Here is a 24,340-nt window from a genome sequence, read left to right on the forward strand (position 1 = left end):
CTTTGAACTCGCGACCTCATTTCACCCAAAGCCCTATCTTATTGAATATTATTTTGTGGTGTTTGATTCGTAGTCTTTAGAGGCTATGTAGCCTTGGAATCCTTGGAATCCTCGAGACCTAGTGAGGAAGTGTCACTTGTGGGTATAATATCCACCCGTAGAATAGCAAGGGAACAACTACTATGGTGATAGTGATGGTTGATCTCATTGTTTCCCTTAACTAAGAGACCCTAGTGAGGTTTCTCTAACTAGATTTTGCGACAAGAAGCCTCATAGGCTACTAGTTCCTCATCTAATAAGAAATCATACAACAAACAACTCATACCTTCAATTTGATTGCTTAGTCCACATGCTTGTTGATTCTTCTTCAAGTTTATGATAAAGAAGAAACAATCAATTTGCCTCTTGGCCATCATTGTTTCAGCTTTGTTGTCATGTATCTTCACTACTTCAAAACCTTACTCCCATATGTTATTCCTGGCTTTAACCTCCACACCTTTATCTTGTTCGGAAGTTATCGTATGTTGTTCTAATTCTGAAAACTTCAACTTTTCTTTGTCCCTTTATTTAACTTTCCTTCCGTATATAGCTTATGACTTGTTTATGACCTCCTCCTTCACTTTTCCATCTAATTTATTTCAATGGACCCTTCACCATCTCCATTGATGTGTTATACAAATCCTTCTTCATTTTCTTGTCTACTTTCTCCCTTGCAGAAGATTGACTTCTTGACTTCTCTTAGCTATCATCTTCATGAGGATCATAATATTTCTTAAAACTCATGATCTCCCCTGGATCTTCTTGTAATATTGCAAATAGAAAATTTACAGTGATAACAAAGACATGCAATAATTTCAACACAGAAATTTACTCAGTAAACACACATGTAAACAGAAATTCTGCTCGAAACACCAAAGTGGCCAATTTTTAATAATTATAAATGTTGGAGTACAATAGAAGATGGAAGGAAGCTCTTGTGCTAAGCAGCACCGTTGTGGCTCAGGTGAACAACCAAAGCAACAATGAGTTTTCAAATTGTCAAAAGGCCCCAAATGATGCTTCTCTTCTCCTATTTATGCTTGCTGGCCTTGAGTCTCATGTGGGTCCCATCTCTAATTTCGACCTCACTTACGAAAAATCGAATTGCTTACCATAGGGTGTGTATTATTTGTGGGTAAGTGGCCCCCAAAATCCACTAAGATTGTCATCGACCCACATTACAGTCCCCCCCTCCCGATTTTGCTTGTCCCTAAGAAACTGCAAAGTCAGATGCTACAAAACTTGTTCACTCTCCCACGTAGCATCCTCCTCCGGCAAATCCTTCCATTTGACCAAATGTTCCCTGATCACCCTATTCCTCAACCTCCTCTCCCAGGTCTCCAATATGAACTCTAGTGTCAAAACCAAATGCCCCTCATCATCCAAGGGAGGCAACTCAGTCGTTGTTGTAACCTGTTGCCCCAACACCCTTTTCAGGCATGAGACATGGAACACGTTGTGGATCTGACTCTCTGAAGGTAGCTCCAACTCATAAGCCACCTCTCCAACCCTCCTGACCACCTTATACGGCCCATAAAACCGGGGTCGAAGTTTTTCTGCCCCCTTCTGCTTAAGTGAAGACTGTCTATATGGCTGCAAGCGTAGGTAGACCATGTCCCCTACCTCAAACTGTCTCTCCACCCTGTGCTTATCAGCATACATCTTTTGCTGATTTTGAGCCACCTGCAAGTTGTTCTTGAGAGCTCGGAGAATCTCCTGGCTCTCTTGAACCCAATCCTTTGCCCTTAGGGCCCTGCTATCTCCAAACATCATGTCGAAAAAAAAGAGTGCATCATATCCATAAAATGCTCAGAAAGGAGACATACCGATCGACATGTGATAAGTGTTGTAGCAGAATTCTCCTAGATGAAGCCACTTGACCCACGCTCTTTGTTGGCCTGTCACATAGTTGCGTAGGTACCCCTCCAACCACTTGTTCACGATCTCGGTTTGCCCATCTATCTGGGGGTGATAGCTAGTGCTGGGTGTAAGCTTTGTCCCCACCAACCAGAACAACTCCTACCAGAAAACCCCCATAAACCTATTATCCCTGTCACTAACAATGGTCTTGGGAAGACCATGTAATCGGAAGACCTCCCGAAAGAATAACTCAGCCACTTGGGAAGCTGAAGATCTCGATGAGATGGCGAAGAAATGGGCAAACTTGGTCAATCTATCGACCACCACATAAATGCAATCTCACCCTTGTGCAGCTGGGAGCCTCGTGATAAAGTCCATGGACACACTCTCCCACTTCCTCTCCGGAATGGGAAGCAGTTGTAATAAGTCTGCGGGATGTGACAGCTCCACCTTGTTCCTCTAACAGTCTACGCACTCCCGCACGTGCCTCAACACGTCTCCCTTGAGCCCCCGCCATGAGAATCTCTCTCTAATAGCACGATATGTCTTGAGGAAGCCCGAGTGTCCTGATAGGGGGGGAATCATGGGCTGCTTGCATAATCCTCTCCTTAAGCTGAGATCCTGGCACCAATGATATCTTTGTAGTAGATCACGTCATCCATCACCTGGAATCTGTCATCCCTGTGTGTGCCGTCCAAAATCTCGCAAGCCTGCCTGTCTTTGGAGTACTCAACCAAGAGTTGAGCCTTCCAATCATGAGTAACGTCCATCAAAGATAATGTTGCGGGTCTCTGGGAAAGTGCATCTGCTACCACGTTGTGCTTCCCCTTGACGTACTCAATCTTGAAATCATAGGCCTGGATCTTGCTAACCCATTTTTGCTACCGCTCCTCCAATGACCACTACTCCAGGAAGAATCTAAGGCTATTGTGGTTAGTCTTCACTTTGAAACGGTTGCACACCAGATACTACTTTAAGTTGCTCATCACCTTCTTGAGGCACTCAAAGGCCTCCTACGCCACCTGTGTCCACTCAGAAGCCGCCCTCTTTGCCAAATCGGTGAGAGGTGTTGCAAGCTGTGAAAAACCCCTCACGAATCTCCTGTAGTATGTGAAAATGCCTAGGAACCCTCTAAGCTCTATCACGTTCCTGGGTGTAGGCCAATCCAAAATGGCCCTGATCTTCTCCTGGTGTACTTTCACTCCGTCCTCCCCAATCACATGCCCCAGATACAACATCTTTGTTAGTCCAAATTCACACTTGGACATCTTTGCATATAGTTGTTGCTCCTCAAGTATGCATAGCACTACCTCCAAATGTTGAAGGTGCTCCTCCCAAGTCCGGTTATAAATGAGTATGTCATCAAAGAAAACGACGACGAAATGCCTCAACTGCGCACGAAACACATGGTTCATACATGACTGAAAAGTACCTGGAGCGTTGGTTAGCCCAAAGGGCATCACCAAGAACTTGAAATGTCCATAGTGGCAACGAAAGGCAATCTTAGGGATGTCATACTCCCTCACTCGGATCTGATGATACCCCAAGCGCAGATCTATCTTAGAGAAGTATTTCGCCCCTCTAAGCTCATCCATCAACTCGTTAATGCGCGGGATGGGATATCGGTTCTTTAATGTCTTCTTATTGAGGGCCCTGTAGTCAATGCACATGCGCAGCGTCCCATCCTTCTTCTTCACCAGCACCACGAAAGAAGCGAAGGGACTCAAACTAGGCCTAATGTGACCCAACCTCAGCAACTCCTGGATGGCCCTCTCTATCTCATCCCGGTAGGCCTTTGGGTGCCTATACAGGGTGGTGATGACTGCGTTCACCCCATCCTCCAACTCAATAGTGTGCTCAAACCCACAATCTAGTGGTTTGCCTTGTGGGATCTCCCCAAAAACCCCCTAGTGCCTCTCCAACAAGGCCAATATGTCTGGTTGCACAAGTTGTTTCGGAGTCGTCGTCACCAAGATCCTCAACTCGACTGCCCACTCTATGTCCCCATGTCGTAGATCTGCCTCCATCCTTGAAACTGTCTGGGGTGGATAAGAGTGCATTCCCCTCAATAGTACTAGCTTCCCATCTGGCCCCATAAACTCCATCTCTAACTTCTACTAGTCAGTGATGACACTCCCTAATGAATACAACCACTGGACACCCAACACCACGTTGGTGTCTGGGACATCAACTACAAAGAAGTGATCAATGAGCGAGTAGTTCCCCATCTTCACAGTCAACCCGAGGACATACTTCGTGCACTGCATGGTCCGGTCTCTAGGCACCAGCACGGAGAACTGCTCGAATGTCTCTGTTTGAACGCCCCTACGCTCCATCATCTAGGCATCAATAAAGTTGTGGGTGGCCCCACTGTCCACTAGGACTGACACTCACTGCCCTTGTACAGTCCCCCAGATTCTAAGTGTCAAATACTTCGGCACTCCCCAAAGTGAAGCAAGGACTCCCCCTAAATGGGAAAATGGTCCTCCTCTAGGTGGTGGTGGTGGTGATGGTGGTGGTGGCCCTCCAGATGACTATCCTCCCTCATCTACCTGCTCGGCTCCCATCTCGGACTCCTCATCTAGCTCACTGTCCGAATACACCTCAATGAAATGGGCCTTGCCCTTGGTGCACTTATGCCCAAGTGCCCAAGGCTCCTGGCACGTAAAGCACAACCTCCTCCTCCTCAGGTCTCTCCAAGTCTCATCATCCATCTGGCCACGTCCTCCATCCCTCTGAGGTGGCCTAGTGTCTCGACTCCCCTATGGGTCGTGGGTTTAGTGGGAGCGAAAGCTCTTGGGCATTGCATCAATCATATTTCAGGTCCTGGAGATAGCATCTGGAATTTATGTGGATTTGTAAGCCCTCACCCAACCACGCAAAGGCTCAGCAAGCCCCTCCACAAATAGCATGATCAATCGAGCCTCTGAGATGTCTGTCACCATCACTGCCAGTCTCTAGAACTCCGTAATGTAAGCCTTTACGCTACCAGTCTACCTCAGATGGGCTAACTCCCTGAAATGCAACTCCGGGTCTTTCCTCTCAAATCTCTCCAGCAGCCTCCGGGTGAACTCTGTGTAAGTGGTGATATGGATGTGTCCCAAGGTGATTAGCCCATGATACCACCACTCCTGGGCATCCCCTTCCAAATGAAGAGTAGCAAATTATATAGCATCAACTTCCCTCATGGGGTTTAGGTGGAAATATGTGTCTAACTTCTAGATCCATGCCCTGGCTAAACTCTTTGCCGACCCATCAAAGTTTGGGAGTGTAACCTTCCCTACTATCTTCTGCACATCCTAGTTGGATGTTCCCCCTCTGTAGTGGGCATCTAACTTCTGGATCCATGCCCTGGTTGAACTCTTTGTCGACCCATCAAAGTTTGGGAGTGTAACCTTCCCTACTATCTTCTGCACATCCTGGTTGGATGTTCCCCCTCTATAGTGGGCCCCAGCCCCTGTAGTATGCCTCTCCTTGAGGTGAATGTACTCCCCAAAAGACATCACCCGCTTAATCTGGGCATCCAACCCCTCATACTCATCAATACCAGACGCAACTGAGTGGACCAAATTTGCAACTGGGTTTGGCTCCCTCTCCGACTCGGGCTCATCCACAAAATGAGGCAAAGTAGGACAGTCAACCTGCCCACACTGGGGAGTGTGTGTATGTGGGGGCTAATAAGTACGACTACCCCCTCCTGATCTGGAACCCCCATCACCTTGAGGCTCTCCCTCTGGCCTTCCACCCATCTGCAGCCCCATCACCTGCTGCATCATGTCCATCATGAGTTGCCCTTACCTCAACATCTGTTGTTTAGTCCTCAGCAACTCCTCCAAAACTTGGTTCTGGCCCATTTGCCTAGGCTTCTCATTGTCCTCCTGATTGTCCATCCCACCTCTAAGGTTCTCCACCTCGGTGTCTGAAAACGGATCTGGGCCTTCTTCTCTACCTCGACCCCTGCCTCTGCCTCTACCACGACCTCTCTAGAAGACTACTCCTTGATATCTAGGTGGCATCACCTGCTCCTATTCCCCATCCTGGCCAGGAACATGCTATGATACCAATGTAATATTCCAAATAGAAAATTTACAATAATGACCTATGTTACAGCGGAACAGTTCCCAGGAGGTGGAAACCCGTTCCGATCGTTCCTACACTCCCGGGAGCTTAGGAACGGTATGGGATCATTCCCTTTCAGGCAGGAGCAGCGGATCGTTCCAAAATCTTTGCCTTCAAATTTTTTGCATTCCCACGTTCCCATGTAATTTGGTACCAAAATAATTCCAATTCTCGCCAAAATAACTCCAATTCCCGCCAAAAGATCTCCATTTCCCGCCAAAATATCTCACAGTCTTCCATAAATGCTCTTCCTCGCCTCCTTTTCACTCCACTGTAGTTTGTTGTTCACTGCCATCCATTGTAGTTTGTTGTTGCTGTTGGACAGCGTAGTTGTTCTGGTATAACCTCTTCCCTATCGATGTTCTCAGTTCTATTCTAACTATTGTAGTATTGTTTAATGGTTGTTCTGCATTTTTTATACCATTTACCTGTTCTGTAGTATTGTAGTATTGTTTGATCGTTGTTCTGCAATTTTCCATGGATATATCACGATTATGCAAATGATTTGCTCTGTAGAAATAACGGCACAGTGATTGTCCTGAGAACAAACAGTGCTTCCAAAGCACATCCATCCTTCGCTATAACCAACCCTCCCTACCTTGTTCACATCATGGCATCTGTCCATTTGCTCTGCTCTTCTTATGCCCCTGCAGATGAAACTATAATTCAATCTGATAAACGAGTTAGGGTTGGATGTTGGCCCCTCCTTTATAGAGACACGTTCATTCACCCAAGACAGAAGCTCATATATGCGTCTCAATATTATATCTCAATGTGTCTGTTGTTAGGGGTTTCCCTTCTTTCTCATTGTGAGGAGTTGCTATCAATAAAACCTATACCATTTTTGGAAGAGAACTCCATTACCACAGTCGTGCTTATTATTGTGTCTGTTCTTTGTTTCGTGCGCGCTCTCACTGACTGACAATTCTGGCTGTCGTGTTATAGGTCTATGTTTACCTGCCTCAGAGGTGGGGAAAGTGCTTACTATCAGTATGTATTTATTTTTGGTAGATTAATATAGTAAATTAGTATAGTATGTATAAAAAATTGAGTAAAGGCGACTCACCACTTGCTTCTATGTATGGATGGATGTGGGGAAGGGCCGAAGTTTACTCTTTTTATGTGCATCACAATCTATTTTTTTGAATTATTGAAAGGGCCAATCACATTGGTCTTGGTGCCTCTATAATATTTGTTAATATAAATAATTACTATTAGAATGTATAATCTCCAAACTCATAATCTAACGAAAGATATAAAAAATAATAAAATTTATCTTTTTTCAAAGGAAAAAAATTCAATAATGTAATGATTAAACATTTGTCTTTCTATTCGAAAGATGAAAAAATTTGTCTCAATATTATTATTTTTTTGAAAAAATTTAATAAACTTCTTAAATTTTTTTTATCATTTTATTATAAAAAAATGTAAATTCGTAAAATAATTATAATTTTTTTTGTTAAAAATTAGATGAAGCTAATAATTTTTTTTCACTATAATACAATTAGATATTCCAACAATTAATATCTAATCACTTTGGAAATCTTTCAAATGGTTTGACTTATGTTTTAATTTTGACTTTAGTAATTTTGTAAGCCTTTATATTCTTTAGGGTGACTATGGTTAATCTAACGATTTTTCTGAAATATTGAAAGGGCCAATCACATCAGTCTTGGTGTCTCTATGATATTTGTTAATATAAATAATTACTATTAGAATTTATAATCTCCAAACTCATATATTCTAACGAAATATATAAAAACTAATAAAATTTATCTTTTTCAAGGGCAAAAATTCAATGATGTAATGATTAAACATTTGTCTTTCTATTTCCAAAGATGAGAAAAATTGTGTCCCAATAGTATTATTTTTTTGAAAAAAATTAATGAACTTTTTAAATATTTTTTATAATTTATCTTTTTATTAAAAAAATGCAAATTCATAAAATAATTATACTTTTTTTTGTTAAAAATTAGATGAATCTAATAATTTTTTTTCACTATAATACAATTAGATACTCCGATTAATATCTAATCACTTTGGAAATCTTTCAAATGGTTTCACTTATGTTTTAATTTTGTCTTTTAGTAATTTTATAAACCTTTATATTCTTTAGAGTGACTATGGTTAATCTAAGGAAGCTCAATATTTTTATATGTTTTTTAAATTTTATTTAGTTTGTAATTATTTATAAAATATAATTTTTTATATGTTTTTTAACTTTTATTTAGTTTGTAATTTTATTTATAAAATATAATTTTGAGTGATAGACATTAAGAAAGTATTCGAGTTTATTTCTCATCAAACATTTTGCTTATAATTTGTTTTTTGTCTCTTGTATTAAATCAGGGAAATCATGGAAAATGGTAGTTCAATACCATGTGGATATGAAATTTCTTCTATTCCTCCAATTCCAAGTGGTCAAGTCCAACAAAGCACAAACTCCAAAAAACCTTTGTTAAAGCTTGTTAATAAAATTACTAAAAACAAGAAAAAGAATAGTGGTGGTTGTGAAGAATGGATGTGCACATTATGTAACCATGTGTTTAAAGGGAGCTACACTAGGGTGTGGCATCATCTTCTATCCCTATCCGATGATGGTGTAAAGGGTTGTACATGTACTATTGAGAAAAGGATGGAGTTGACAAAGCTTCATATGGCTTCCATAGGATCCAATGTATTGAACTTGGACAATGATTGTAATTTTAAAGTACCTAGATCTTCTTCCCATGATATGCAAGATTTAGTTATTCAACATGCATCAAACCAATTTGAGTTTGTGGGGGGTCTACTTCTGGGAGGAGTAAGAGGCCCACTAGTTTTGCTCAGGATCAAATTTCTAAAATCTACAATGTAGTACATAGGGATGAGGCTGATGATTCTATTGCTGATTTTTTTATGGCAAATGGAATTTCCTTTAATGTTACCCGTTCTCCACATTACAAAGAAATGGTGCGAAAAATCATAGTTGTTGGGCTAGGATATACACCTCCAAATTACAACAAAATGAAGACATCATTGTTAGATAAGGGGGTGACAAGAATGCAGGGGCTTATGGGCCCCCTTAAACAATCTTGGATTTATTTCAGATGTTCAATAGTATGGATGGTTGGACAAACATTCAACAAAGGCCATTGTTGAATATTATTGTTACATCTCCAGTTGGGCCCTATTTTTTAAGAGCAGTTAATTGTAGTGGGAAATTAAAGGATGCTACCTTCATGTTTGAAGTATTGAAAGAAACAATTGATGAGCTTGGTCCTTCAAATGTAGTACATGTAATCACAAATGTAGCCCTTTTTTGCAAAGCAACAGGTTTGATGGTTCAAAGTCGATATAGGCATATCTTTTGGACTCCTTGTTGTGTACATGCCTTGAATAATGTCCTCAAAGACATTGGCAAAATATCTTGGATTGCAAAACTCATTTTAGATGCAAGAGATGCACAAATGTACATTTGCAACCACCATGCCTCTTTAGCAATCTATAGGATGTATTCAAGGAAGAGGTTTTTGAAACCTGCAGAAACAAGATATGCTACATACTTCATTCTTCTTCAACATATGGTTGAGGTGCATGCATCCTTACAAGCCACTGTTGTTTCCCAAGAGTGGAATGCATGGTTTGAATCTAAATCAGTGTAGGCAAAGAAGATAAGAGAGCAGCTTCTCAATGATGATTGGTGGTCTAATTGTAAATATGTTGTTTCTTTCACAACTCCAATTGATCCGGATTTAAGCAGGAACGCAATAGATTACAGAGATAACCATAAATACAGAGATGCGATAAACATAAAAACAGAGATGCAGTGGAAATAATACTTCATTTCATTAATGGAGAATACTGAAATATGCTTACAAATAGAAATAACCCAGCTAGGGCGATGGTAGCTTATCTCTGAGAAGAGATGTGTCGGCTACATGCCTCTGAACTGTTTTGAACTGTCTTTACAATGAGGCTCGAAGGCCTATTTATTATTGAGAAACAATGGAAAACCCTTCACATTCCAAAACCTAACCCTAGAAGATGAAACGCCAAATTGTGGGCCCCGTTTTGGGGTGAGTTGGACAGCCAACTTCCCGGGGTCGCGAATTGGTCGTCTTATCTCCGTTTGACGCGCATGATAGCCCGTTGGAAAGATCTCTCCGAGGACTACGACGGAAAAAACGATTTTTATCAGAAAAATCGCTGCGGTGGATTTCCCAAAAAACGTCGTTTAGGGCCTCAAAACGGCTCTGGAAGTTTAGGACCCGAAAAACTGCTAAAAATAGTAAACTGCACTATAATTAAGGAAAGTGAAAAACTGAAAGAGACAGTTGTGGGGGTCCAAATGGGATAGGTGGGTGGCCACCAACATCCACCTGGATCACCAATTGTGGAGTTGATTAGGTATGCAGATTCTGATTCCCCCACCCTTGGAGAAGTTTATGAATGTATTGATAGCATGGTAAGCAAGATAAGGCACATCATTTGGGATAGAAACCCCTCTATGGAGTTCTTCAATGAAATTCATAAGATAATAGGGAAGAGATGGATCAAACGCAATACCTCTTTTCACATGGTTGCTTATGCCCTTAATCCAAAGTGGTATATGGAGAGATCAAACAAAGTTCTACCCATTGATGATGAAGAAGTGAAACAAGGCTTTCTGGATGCCATATGCAAAATCTTTACACCTAATGAAGCAACTATAATGCAGGAACAATTTATTGATTTTGCGGCCTTAAACCCTTCCAAATTCTCTCAAGATGCAAGGGTGGACATCAACATTTATGCACAAAGGAATCCCATTGGATGGTGGAGAATGTATGGGGGGAAAGCCCAAGATCTTCGAAATCTTGCCTCACGCTTGCTATCTTAGGTTTCTAGTTCATCGACAACTAAAAGGAATTGGTCTACTTATAGTTTCATTCACTCTGTTAAGAGGAATAGGCTTACCTCTAAGAGAGCAGAGAAATTGGTTTATATGCATAGTAGTCTTCGACTTCGCTCAAGGAAGCTACCTGAGTATTTAGAGGGCCCTGCAACAAGATGGGATGTTGATGCTGAGGAGGCTTCTCAGATTGATGATGATGAGGATAATCCTTCACCAAATGTAGGTTTAGTTGGCATACCTTTGGGTAGCATTGCAGGTGATCTTGATATTGATGATGGTGATGATGAAATTGGAGCGCTTAGCGAAGCTCAAGGTTATATGGATACTCTTGATGCTGAAGATTACACTTTATGATCATGTTCAACTTTAGTTTTTAATGTTATGTTTTGGCCTTTGAGCATTTTTGGACCATGTATTACTTTGCCACTTTGGGCATTTGTCATTTTTTTTACGATGTACTACATTGGGCATGCTAGCAATATGAATATTAATATGATGAGTTCTTTGATTTTCACTATGTTTCTTAAATTCAAAAGTGTCTCTTGAATCATTTACATTTTCAAATTTTCATTTTTGAATTTGATATTCATATAATGAATTAAAATTTTAAATTGATTTTAATATTTGAATATTTTGATTATTATAATAATCAAAATCAATTTAAAATTTTAATTCATTGTATGAATATCAAATTCAAAAAAGAAAATTTGAAAATGCAAATGATTCAAGAGACACTTTTGAATTTAAGAAACATAGTGAAAATCAAAGAACTCATCCATATTAATATTCATATTGCTATCATCGTAAAAAAAATGACAAATGCCCAAAGTGGCAAAGTAATACATGGTCCAAAGATGCTCAAAGGCCAAAACATAACATTAAAAACTAAAGTTGAAGATGATCATAAAGTGCAATCTTCAGCATCAAGACTATCCATATAACCTTGAGCTTCGCTAAGCACTCCAATTTCATCATCACCATCATCAATATCAAGATCACCTACAATGCTACCCAAAGGTATGCCAACTAAACCTGCATCTGGTGAAGGATTATCCTCATCATCATCAATCTGAGAAGCCTCCTCAGCATCAACATCCCATCTTGCTGCAAGGCCCTCTAAATACTCAGGTAGCTTCCTTGAGAGAAGTCGAAGACTACTATGCATGTAAACTAATTTCTCTGCTCTCTTAGTGGTAAGTATATTCCTCTTAACAAAGTGAATGAAACTATAAGTAGACCAATTCCTTTTAGTTGTCGATGAACTAGAAACTTGAAATAGCAAGTGTGAGGCAAGATTTCAAATATCTTGGGCTTTCCCCCCATACATTCTCTACCATCCAATGGGATTCCTTTGTGCATAAATGTTGATGTCCACCCTCACATCCTAAGAGAATTTGGAAGGGTTTAAGGTAGCAAAATCAATAAATTATTCCCGCATTACAGTTGCTTCATTAGGTGTATAGATTTTGCATATGGCATCAAGAAAGCCTTGTTTCACTTCTTCATCATCAATGGGTAGAACTTTGTTTGGTCTCTCCATATACCACTTTGGATTAAGGGCATAAGCAGCCATGTGAAGAGAGGTATTGAGTTTGATCCATCTCTTCCATATTATCTTATGAATTTCATTGAAGAACTCCAAAGAGGGATTTCTATCCCGAATGATGTGCCTTATCTTGCCTACCATGCTATCAATACATTCATAAACTTCTCCAAGGGTGGGGGAATCAGAATCTGCATACCTAATCAACTCCACAATTGGTGTTGTGAAAGAAACAACATATTTACAATCAGATCACCGATCATCATTGAGAAACTGCTCCCTTATCCTCTTTGCCTACACTGATAGATTCAGACCATGCATTCCACTCTTGGGAAACAAGAGTGGCCTGTAAGGATGCATGCACCTCAACCATATGTTGAAGAAGAATGAAGTATGTAGCATATCTTGTTTTTGTGGGTTTCAAAAACCTCTTCCTTGAATACATCATATAGATTGCTAAAGAGGCATGGTGGTTGCAAATGTACATTTGTGCATCTCTTGCATCTAAAATGAGTTTTGCAATACAACATATTTTGCCAATGTCTTTGAGGACATTATTCAAGGCATGTACACAACAAGGAGTCCAAAAGATATGCCTATATTGACTTTGAACCATCAAACCCACTGCTTTGCAAACAAGGGTTGCATCTGTGATTATATGTACTACATTTGAAGGACCAAGCTCATCAATTGTTTCTTTCAATACTTCAAACATGAAGGTAGCATCCTTTAGTTTCCCACTACAATCTATTGTTCTTAAAAAATAGGACCCAACTAGAGATGTATCAATAATATTCAACAATGGCCTTTGTTGAATGTTTGTCCAACCATCCATAACTATTGAACATCCTAAATAAGTCCAAGAATGTTTAAGGGGAGCCATAAGCCCATGCATTCTTGTCACCCCTTATCTAACAATGATGTCCTCATTTTGTTGTAATTTGGAGGTGTACATCCTGGCCCAGCAACTATGATTTTTCGCAACATTTCTTTGTAATGTGGAGAACGGGTAGCATTTAATGGAATTCCATTTGCCATATATATATTAAAAAAAAAATCGCCAATAGAATCATCAGCCTCATACCTATGTACTACATTGTAGATTTTAGAAATTTGTTCCTAAGCAAAACTAGTGGGCCTCTTACTCCTCCCAGAAGTAGTCCCCCCCCCACAGACTCAAATTGGTTTGATGCATTTTAAATAACTGAATCTTCCATATCATGGGAAGAAGATCTAGGTACTTTAAAATTACAATCATTGTCCAAGTTCAATACATTGGATCCTAGGGAAGCCATATGAAGCTTTGTCAACTCCATCATTTTCTAAATAGTACATGTACAACCCTTTACACCATCACCGGATAGGGATAGAAGATGATGCCACACCCTAGTGTAGCTTCCTTTAAACACATGGTCACATAATGTGCACATCCATTCTTCACAACCACCACTATTCTTTTTCTTGTTTTTAGTAATTTCATTCACAAGCTTTAACTATGGTTTCTTGGGGTTTGTGCTTTGTTGGACTTAACCATTTGGAATTGGAGAAAGAGAAGAATTTTAATATCCACATGGTATTGAACTACAACTTTCCATGATTTCCCTGAAATTATAAGCAAAATGTACAATGAAAAATAAACTCGACTACTTTTTTAACATCTATCACTCAAATTATATTTTATAAATAAAATTACAAACTAAATAAAAGTTAAAAAACATATAAATAAAATTACAAACTAGATAAAAGTTAAAAAGCATATAAAAATATTGAGGTTCGTTAGATTAACCATAGTCACTCTAAAGAATATAAAGGCTTATAAAATTACTAAAGTCAAAATTAAAACATAAGTCAAACCATTTGAAAGATTTCCAAAGTGATTAGATATTAATTGTTGGAATATCTAATTGTATTATAGTGAAAAAAATTATTAGCTTCATCTAATTTTTAACGAACAAAAAAATTATAATTATTTTACGAATTTGCATTTTTTATAATAAAAAGATAAATTATAAAAAATATTTTAATAGTTCATTAAAAATTTTCAAAAAAATAATAATATTGAGACATAATTTTTCTCATCTTTCGAATAGAAAAACAAAAGTTTAATCATTACATTATTGAATTTTTTCCTTTGAAAAAAAGATAAATTTTATTAGTTTTTATATCATTCGTTAGATTATATGAGTTTGGAGATTATAAATTCTAATAGTAATTATTTATATTAACAAATATTATAAAGACACCAAAACCGATGTGATTGGCCCTTTCAATATTCCAGAAAAATAGATTGCGACTCACATAAAAAGAGTAAACTTCAGCCCTTCCCCACATCCATCCATATGTAGAAGTAAGTGGTGCATCGCCTTTACTCAATTTTTTATACATACTATACTAGTCTACTATATTAATCTACCAAAAATAAATACACACTAATAGTAAGCACTTTCCCCACCTCTGAGGTGGGTAAACGCGGACCTATAACACGACAACCATAATTGCCAGTCAGTGAGAGTGCACACGAAACAGAGAACAGACACAATAATAAGCACGGTTGTGGTAACGAAGTTCCACTCCGAAAATGGTATAGGTTTTATTGACAGCAACTCCTCGCAATGAGAAAGAAGGGAAACACCTGACAGCAGACATGTTGAGATATAATATTGAGACGCATATATGAGCTTTTGTCTTGCGTGAATGAACGTGTCCTTATAATATTAAACTTCACGGATAAATGAACGTGTCTCTATAAAGGAAGGGCCAGCATCCGAACCCCAGCTCGTTTATCAGATTGAATTACAGTTTCATCCGTAGGGGCATAAGAAGAGCAGAGCAGATGGATGGATGCCATGATGTGAACAAGGCAGGAAGGGTTGGTTATAGCGAAGGATGGATGTGCTTTGGACAGTCATTTTGTCGTTATTTCTGCAGAGCAAATCATTTGCATAACCGTGATATATCCATGGAAAATTGCATAACAGCAATTAAACAATACTACAATACTACAGAACAGGTAAATGGTATCAAAAATGCATATAAAAAATGCAGAACAACCATTAAACAATACTACAATAGTCAAAACAGAACTGAGAACAGCGATAGGGCAGAGGTTATACCAGAACAACTACGCTCTCCAACAGCAACAGCAAACTACAGTGATGGAGTGAAAAGGAGGCAAGGAAGAGCATTTATGGAAGATTGTGAGATATTTTGGCGGGAAATAGAGATCTTTTGGCGGGAATTGGAGTTATTTTGGTGGGAATTGGAATTATTTTGGCGCCAAATTACATGGGAACGCAAAAAAATTTAAGGGCAAAGTTTCTGGAATGATCCGCAGCTCCTGATGCAGCTCCCGCTTGAAAGGGAACGATCCCATACCGTTCCTAAGCTCCCAGGAGCGCAGGAACGATCAGAATGGGTTTCCCACCTCCCGGGAACCGCTCCGGTGTAACAGAGCTTTATTTGCTAAAGATCCTTCCACAGACAAGATTGAATCTTGCAATTTGTTTCTATCCTCCGCTTGACCTATTATAAGGCTACTTTTCTGGTTATCCTCTATTCCATCTTTTGGAATCCTGAATCTTTCTTTTGGTTGGTCCTCTTGATGCTTATTTGAAATCCATAATCTTCATTTGATTTAATTTTCCCTTCATAAGAAATATCTGCCTCTTTCTCCTTTATGGCAAATTTTTACACCTGTCCATCTTCATTTTTTTTAGAACCTGCAAATACACACTCAAAGAAGCAATTAACTTGAAAAGCAGGAGACTCGTCTGTCTCTCTGATGCCTCTAGACTTGGGCATCTCTCCATGCTGAACTTAACTTTCCAAACTTTTCAGGAGACTCTCATCTACCACTTCTTCATCAAGCATTGGTGCTTGGCCCAAGTTCACAGATGACTTGCTCTGTCTCCAAGGATTGATTTTCATACCTTTTCCTGTATCCAACTTCTCTGTTAAATCTGAGTTTTTTTCTGCTTTAATCCATACATTAAATCTGCGTCTTAATATATTTGCAAGCAATAGCTCTATAGGCCATTTAACTTTTCTTTTCAGCTTCCAACCATGACTCCGGTTTATCCTTTCTTCTTCATACTTTTGTAGCAGCTCCATCATAATACTCAATTTCTCTTTTAACTCGGCTATTCCCTTCTCTATTCAAACTCGTATGGCTTTTTCTTTCTTCTGAGGCCTATATCCCTTTCTCTGAGCTTCATTGTGCTCACCTTCTTCTCTCACTTTCTCTGTAGGCTACAATGTGCCTCTTGTTCTATAGCAAGTCTATTTCACCTTCACAAAATACCTCACCTGGGTTATCTCTTCCTTTAAACCTGGTCTGTTGATATTTCTGGCTCTGCTCACTTAGAACATTCTCTCTCCAATCTTTCCTGCTCCTCACTCTTCACTATTCAAGCTTCACTAGCTTGAGGACTTCTTGAGACTAATTCTTCTTACATGTATGTCAAATTCTGACTCTTTCTTGTTGCTACTTGTATGAAAGCAAACATTCATCTTTTTCCAAGAGCTTTATCCAAGCTCTTATATCAAACTGGTAAGGACCATATGCAAACAGGCAAACTGTAATTCCACTTCTCATACACAGCATGTAATAAAATCACATTCTTATGTAATTTATTTTCTTGTTGTAATTGTTTTCCACACTCAAGCAGGTATTAAGAGTCAAGACTTGCTCTGATACAAAAAATGATGCAGGGCTAACAAAACTTGCATTTTTAAACTTAAAACTCATAATGCCTTGCTCGAATCATCATCATCTGTTTTTTCACACAACATCACAATCATGATTGCCATCAATGATGCAAGGATATCCTTTGGAACTATTATCAATTGTTTAATAAATTGATCTCTGTCTAACTTGAGCACTTATCAATCAACAAAATTCTAAATAGATTGCACAATAATGAAGACCCTGTTACTTGACACGATGTCACTAGCTCCAATAGAAATTTCGTGTAACCGAAACCCTATTGCAAAATAACAATGATTTGAAAAAAACCAATGTTGTTCTTGTTATAATGGTGGAACTCTGAAGTAGAAATCCCAAATCCGAGTTGTCAAGCTAGAGAAAAACTTCGGATAAACATCTTTTTGGTCCAAATCCAGATATGAGAAAATCAGATAATACAAAACCCGGATGCTTACAAGACTCACACCTTGAGAACTTTACTCGTCCAATCAACTTTTAATTTATAATTATCGTCGGAACCTTACTCATATAATCGTTCATTTGGATATTCTTTAGAACCTTCCACGAGATGTGACCAGATTCGAATGATCAGGATAATTCGAGGATAAAGATTATCAAACTTACTTTTCACTTAAGCTCTTTAACAAGTCCAGATCCGGTTATAGCTTGGAACCCTGACTCTCGAAACCATCAATCCGAATTATTTAGAGAGCCGGATGTTCCTTTTTATGCAAATCCGAATATCCAGTCTAGCGGATCCAAGAAACTCTGAATCCCGTATATCCAGCCTAGCATGATCCATAACTTTAACAGTCTTCAGATATGTTGGAACTTTGATGATGAATTCTGCCATATCTGAATGGCAAGATCCAGCTTTTCCACAAAGTGCAATTTAAATGAAGACCTGAATTCCGGATGATTGATAGCTTGCGCTGATGCTAGAACCTTGCAAATCCGTATTATATGAAAATCCGGGATTTCTAATAAAGGACTTTTAACGAAAGTCTAGATCCAGATTGTTGAATCCAGATTTTCTCCCATATGCAGACTAAAGTCCAATTCAATCTACTCCTCTTCAATTGGACAAATTTCACTACAGTCTTGATTCTCGTTGCATCAATTGCAAACGTGCAATTTCAGACTCTGTATTTGATTTCTTGCGAAGAAATGTTAATGTTTATGGATATGATTACCGGCAGAGATACAATACACATACATCAAATCAAATGTAATAATTTCTCAGTGCACGACATGTTACACAGCAAATCATTCATTAAACAAACCCTGAAATTTCTCATTCAATGAACGTTAATAACAAGGATTACATTAATGGAGCAGTGTCGAAGTTTTGCATTCTATTAGACATTCGTGACTCCAATCCTCCTGCTATGCCACTCTCCCTTCTCTATTCTGCGCTTTCCCCTTACTAATTTAGAGGTTTAATTTATACAGATTGAGAGGAGATGACTCAAACCTCTAAAATAGGTTCGTATCCTCTATTATCAAAACAAACTCCTACATTAACACCTAAAAGTCTCAAATACATGCTTAACATTCCATTTTAAAGAAAATCCCTATCTTTGACTCAAGATACAAGGTGGAGGATGCCCTCTGCACCTGATTCAATCTGGAAACCTCTGACCCTATCAAAAACTTAGGAAAATACAACCTTTTTTGAAATATGCTCCTACGTCATATTCCATTGTAACAAGTTGGCCCTTTGGAAGAGTCCTGACTCAATATTCTATATGTATATATATGATAAGGTTGTGCAACATTATAGCCATGATTGAAAATAATATCTGTATTATTTTCAGTCATGGTTATAATGGTGAACAACCTTATCATATATCAATTGTACATCAATTGCATTTATTTAGTGTGGTTGGGAGGAATGATCATTATCTTTCAATTCCGGCAAGTAATATGATGAGCTTTTTTGTAATGGCTTTAACTGTGTTGTTGAGTCTAAACAGTCCCTTGAGGAACGAAACTTGTATATTTTTTATATGAAATATAAAGCTCTGCGAGGTGTTGGTTCCTTAACTCGAAAGATCAGCAAGCTTGTGGATGTCAGGAAACAAGTTGCTAAACAAACAAAGAATGAAGGTCAAGGGACTACAGCCTTCAAGGATGGAGAGTCAGTTCTAATTCTACTGTCCATTTGAGGTCCAAAGATGATTCTGCAACTGTTATTGAAACCCATAAATAAGTGGTTAAATGAAATACAAGAAAACTAAGATTGTGGAAGGTTTTCATCCTAGTAAATACAGATATCAATTTCGGCAGGCCAAATATTTTGAAAATTCAACCATAATTCGGTGTGGTCAAAGAATTAGTTCAAATCACATTCGGTTCAGTCAGACAAAGCTTCAAGCTGTCAAATAACCAATTCAGCTCTTCTAACCAATTCACCTCTTCTAGTCCCTGCCCAAGGTTGTGGCCTAAGTCACCTGGCTCATCTTCCCGATTGAATTCAAAGGCAATAAAATTTGAGAAAAGTTGGCTAGTGGAAAAAAAATATGATAAAATTAACCATTGAGTTCAATAAAGACAATCAATCGAATTCTATTATAATTCACAAAATATGATAAAATTAACCATTGAGTTCAATAAAGACAATCAATCGAATTCTATTATAATTCACACTGAAGCCAAAAACCTAACACAGATATTTATTAACTTCAAATTTGCCTCAAAATATTCCCAACAATATGTCAAAACAATATGTTATGATTGGAAACATATATACATATACACATATACAACAGAAATTATCTTCTCTCTCAAAGGTCTGAGAAGCGAGAAGTGAGAGTAAGAATCAATAAAACAATATTCATAAGCACATAGTTATTATATCAATATTTCTTATCATCATATCACTAGTACGAAATTGAACCTAGGTAGGAAAATAACAACTATTTTACCAACCACCCAAAATAATTAGGGATAATCCCAATTGACTATCCTGGGGATAATCCCAATTGACACAGCCTTTGCTTCTATATTTTCTAAGAAGGCTTCTATATTTTCTAAGATTTTTTTTTTAAACAAAAATGAGTAACTTTCGTACTAAGTTTGCACACAGTCGCAGCAAATACAGGGGATTACATTGTCAGTTTTCGATACTAACCCATAATCAGATTGACCATAAACCCATTTACATGAAGAGACACCCCTATTCAAAAAACTTGTTCAAAAAGCTTATAAAACCGCAAAAAAATCAAAAGACACCTATAGTGAGCAATCTTATAGTGAGTAAATTAATCGTTTTCCGTTGCTGGCCTGTTGAGATCAATGTCCCACATTAATGTCCAAGCTGTTGAGATCAATGTCCCACTTGCCATTACCAGCCTTGACCTGTAGGAGTATCTCTGCTGAGGTTGAGGCCCATTATTATATCCTGGAGCGCATTCACTTCATCTACCGAGATCTGACGAGATCTGATGTTAGATCTGATGTTGGAGAGCCATAATTTTATTAGTATGTTCCACCTGTGAGTGATACAGACAGTTAACAAAATTTAACTTGCAAGTCATAATCAGCCCTCTGTAAGGCTTGTTAACTTGCAAGTCATAATCAGCCCTCTGTAAGGCTTCAGAGCAGACAAACAGTGAGAGTAGTGGCTTGCTACCGAAGAAGTCTCAGAATTGGAGTCCGAAGTCATGATGATATGCGGACAAAGGCGATGAAAGCTGCAACTTCATGAGAATATGAGCCAGACCTTCCCAAGGTGAGGTGACTACAGAGAAGAGGTAATCCACCATAAGTGGAATAGGAGAACGCATTGCAGATTCGAACCTAATGAGTCTCCAATTGGCGAAACCCCTATCATATATCGAATTTTGCTGGTCAAACAAGCTTCATTTCAAGTCACCAGAGTAGAAGAAAATCGACTAATAGCCAAAAGACCCTGCATTGACAAACTGTCTCTGAACCGGAGGCTTCCTCAAAACCCCTAAGAAGAAAGACCTTAAAGTTGTTGGAGTGATAACCCGCAGAGCCTCACACAACTTTGAAAATCCTAAAATTGGAACCTAGAGCATCGAGATAGGAGCCTCTACTTCGATGGAGTTTCTATCTAGGCCCTGTCTATTGCAGTATGCCAAATTGAGACCTAGAAACAAAGGGTTACCTTCATCAGTCTGAGAACAACCGAAGAAGGGAGCCCAGGCGTTGCCAAAGTGGTTTGAGAACCAGAGAGCCCGTTTTGCCAAATTTCCCACGAGCTGGAGTGTCGAGCCCACAATTGTGATATCCAGAGGATAACAACTGAAACTTGAATCGGAGCTCTTCGCAGAGTTGCCTGAAAGAGGAACACCTAGACGCCACAGTGGAATTCGGAGACAGAGCTACAACCAAATTAACGGGCCACAAGGAGGGTGGATCACTCCAAGAAATAGACTCAGTCATGACAAGAGTCTAATTTATCACCAATTCTCATGTCCATCCACATGATCCTCATCAGTCTATGAATAAATTTTCCAGTACAGCTTCCGAAGAAAGCCATCATGATTCTGAACAGAGGTCGATTCCATGGTCAAGGCAAATGAATACAGTAATAGCAAGCATGCAAGGAGAAGGGAGCAACATATGCATGGCGGCAGTTCTCGTGTGTTGCCACGTCAAAGGAGATCCATGTTCGATCATGTATCCAAAACATTAAGCCTTCGAGGATTCTATTGAGGATATAGAGGTTGTCGCAGAGAAGGGAGTTCGGGAATAAGGAAGGTGAGGGGGACCTAGGATAAATTCAAGGGGAATATTCAAATAAGGGAGGAGAACCAAAAACTAAGGGTCATATAGCCTTCAGGAACCGGGCAGAAATAACTGAAGTCATTGATTTGTAACTTAGTCTCTTCCAAAGATCAAGCCTTATTTGCTTGCAGATTGAAATCCAGATTGATTATTCTGAGAAGACGGTAGAATTCTTTAGAAGGGAAGGAAGTTACCAATCCTCTGATTCTTTGAAGTACCAGCGAAAAATAATTTCCTTTGGACTGTTTTTGTTAATGGGTTAATGGATTGTAATCACTAATGAGATAATGGATTGTAATCAGTGAGTTTCTGAGAATAACAATATTTTTTATGTCTTTGTCTTTAGCAATATGTAAACCTTGTAGAAGACTATACATTTCAGCTTGAATGTTGGTTTTTCTTCCTAAGCCCATACAAATTTGATCTCTATTATTCCATTGGGATTGAGTAATATCCCTCCACCCTTATATTTTCTAATTTTAACCAAAAATAGTTCACAACATTCCATCGGGATTGAGTAATATCCCTCCACCCTTATATTTTCTAATTTTAACCAAAAATAGTTCAGAACATTTATTTTTTAAACTTACCAAAATTATCCATGGGCAATTGAATTCGCCACTATGATTCGAAGAAATTCAATTTTCTTTAAAAATCGCCATATGGTGTGACTAAGTCTGAGGTGACTCCAGCCCATGCGTGAAGAGTCAAGACTGCAATTAGCTTTCGCACAAAGTTCTTCGTTGATTCTCTCACGGACACAAGACATACTCTATAACCATAGAGGTAAGTGATACCCATCCCCTGCTCTCAAGACCGAACTGAATCAAGACATACATGAGTCGAGGAAATTTATATTAACGATTCTGAGAAAGAACCAGGTAAATGACTACATATTTACCGAACTAGAAATAAATACATATTTTCCGCTGTTGCATAGGTAAATATGTTCAGTGAGAAGCTCCGAAAATTTTGGATTGCTTTGTATCGGTAATATGTATACTCCCAAGTTTTTTCCATACTGGATGTTTTCCATCAGAATTTTTTCCTTCGTCATATTGATATTCGTATTCAATTGAAATCGAAATTGGTAACTATGGTAGATACTGTGTCCTCTGTGTATCGTGTGATGCTATGATGGTTTAATTTCTACCGCAGAAACGTGCCAGCCTAGCTGGAGCCATTGGGCACAAATGTATAAAATGGTTTCGATCTAATGTCACAATTTTTTTTTCGGTGGGAGAATTTAGCAAAAACTCCGCTTTTTTAGGCAAAATTAGAAACCTCTTCCGGGTTTAATGCAGATAGTAATCAAGTTTTGAATAACAAATTGGGTGGTATGGCAGAAATTGAAAAGAATCCTCCTTAAAACATCTCCGAAAGATCGCGAAATTCAGATCTCTTCCGTTCGACAAATTTCAACTTCGGAGAGAATTTTGTATGTCCTTGAAAAACCAAAAGGAAACCGAATTGAATTGTGATAATAAAACCCTAAAACTTGTTGAAATCCAACGAAAATTGAAGCATAAATAAGCCGGAGATTACCTTAGCTGCTGGCACGACTGAATCTTATAATCAGTGGACAGTGTATCCCGTTGAAACCCTTGTTATCGTTCGAATGTCCGGAGATCTTGAACATATCCTTGCCCAGTGACGGACCTTGCGACTGACTTCGTTTGCCACCGCCGTGAAAGTAGACAGTTTACAGACTGTCATTGCCGTTTTTTATATCGTTTTTGCTGTCAAAAATTTATAAATTAAATTAATATTGTATTTCAAACTTGGCTGCCGTTTTCATATCGTCTTTGCAATTAATATTTTTAGAAATTAGATTAATATCGTATATCAAACTCGCTTAGCGTATGGGCTAAGATTTTATTAATAATAACTTAATTATGTGACCGAGTGAAGCGGTTATTTGACGCTATTTGAGATGTACAAACAATGAGAGGAAAGACTAAATTATTTTATTGTCTCACGAGGTTAAAGATAATTTATAGAATATATATAAATATAAATAAGAGATATTATGAAAAACCGTTTTTCATAAGAAATTGTAAGTTAATTATATATAATTTTAATAAATTAATTATATTTTAATTTTAAAATTAAAAATTTTATATGAATAATAACATTTATATTTTTTATTTTAATTAAATATGTGTTAACTACTTTAAAATTATTACAAAATCATATCAGAACATCTATTCATTATGGATTTTAACGTCGCAATATAAACTTGGAAAATTTTGAAAATTACATAATTCCAAAATATTAAAAATACTTTGGTATACATTTCAAGAAAATGAAACTCTCTGATATGTATAGACTTAAAAAACAAAAGACTTATTATTTTTATTAAGGAGAGTTTTTGGCGAAAATCACATCAAAATATATTTGTCGATGTGTTGGTTGAAACGTGTTGACAAATGTATTTTGA

General features: G+C 38.2%; 2 protein-coding genes across 3 annotated transcripts in view; both read right to left on the bottom strand.

Moving 5' to 3' along the window:
* Positions 1-23,606, bottom strand: part of LOC149186823 (E3 ubiquitin-protein ligase RGLG3-like) — a 145,362-nt gene extending 121,756 nt beyond the window's left edge. For both annotated transcript variants that reach the window (XM_089411152.1, XM_089411153.1), the window contains exon 1: positions 23,446-23,606. The gene's annotated coding sequence lies outside the window, so the exon portion shown is untranslated. The remainder of the gene's footprint in view (positions 1-23,445) is intronic.
* On the bottom strand, positions 1,273-1,812 carry LOC149186824 (uncharacterized). Its single transcript, XM_089409463.1, has one exon. The coding sequence runs from the start codon at positions 1,810-1,812 to the stop codon at positions 1,273-1,275; it is 540 nt and encodes a 179-aa protein (XP_089265589.1).
* Positions 23,607-24,340: the final 734 nt, after the last annotated feature.

This window comes from Pinus tabuliformis, chromosome 3_1 (genome assembly GCF_031772625.1).
Source record: "Pinus tabuliformis cultivar Carrire ecotype Pingquan chromosome 3_1, CPIR1, whole genome shotgun sequence".
Lineage (NCBI taxonomy): Eukaryota > Viridiplantae > Streptophyta > Pinopsida > Pinales > Pinaceae > Pinus > Pinus tabuliformis.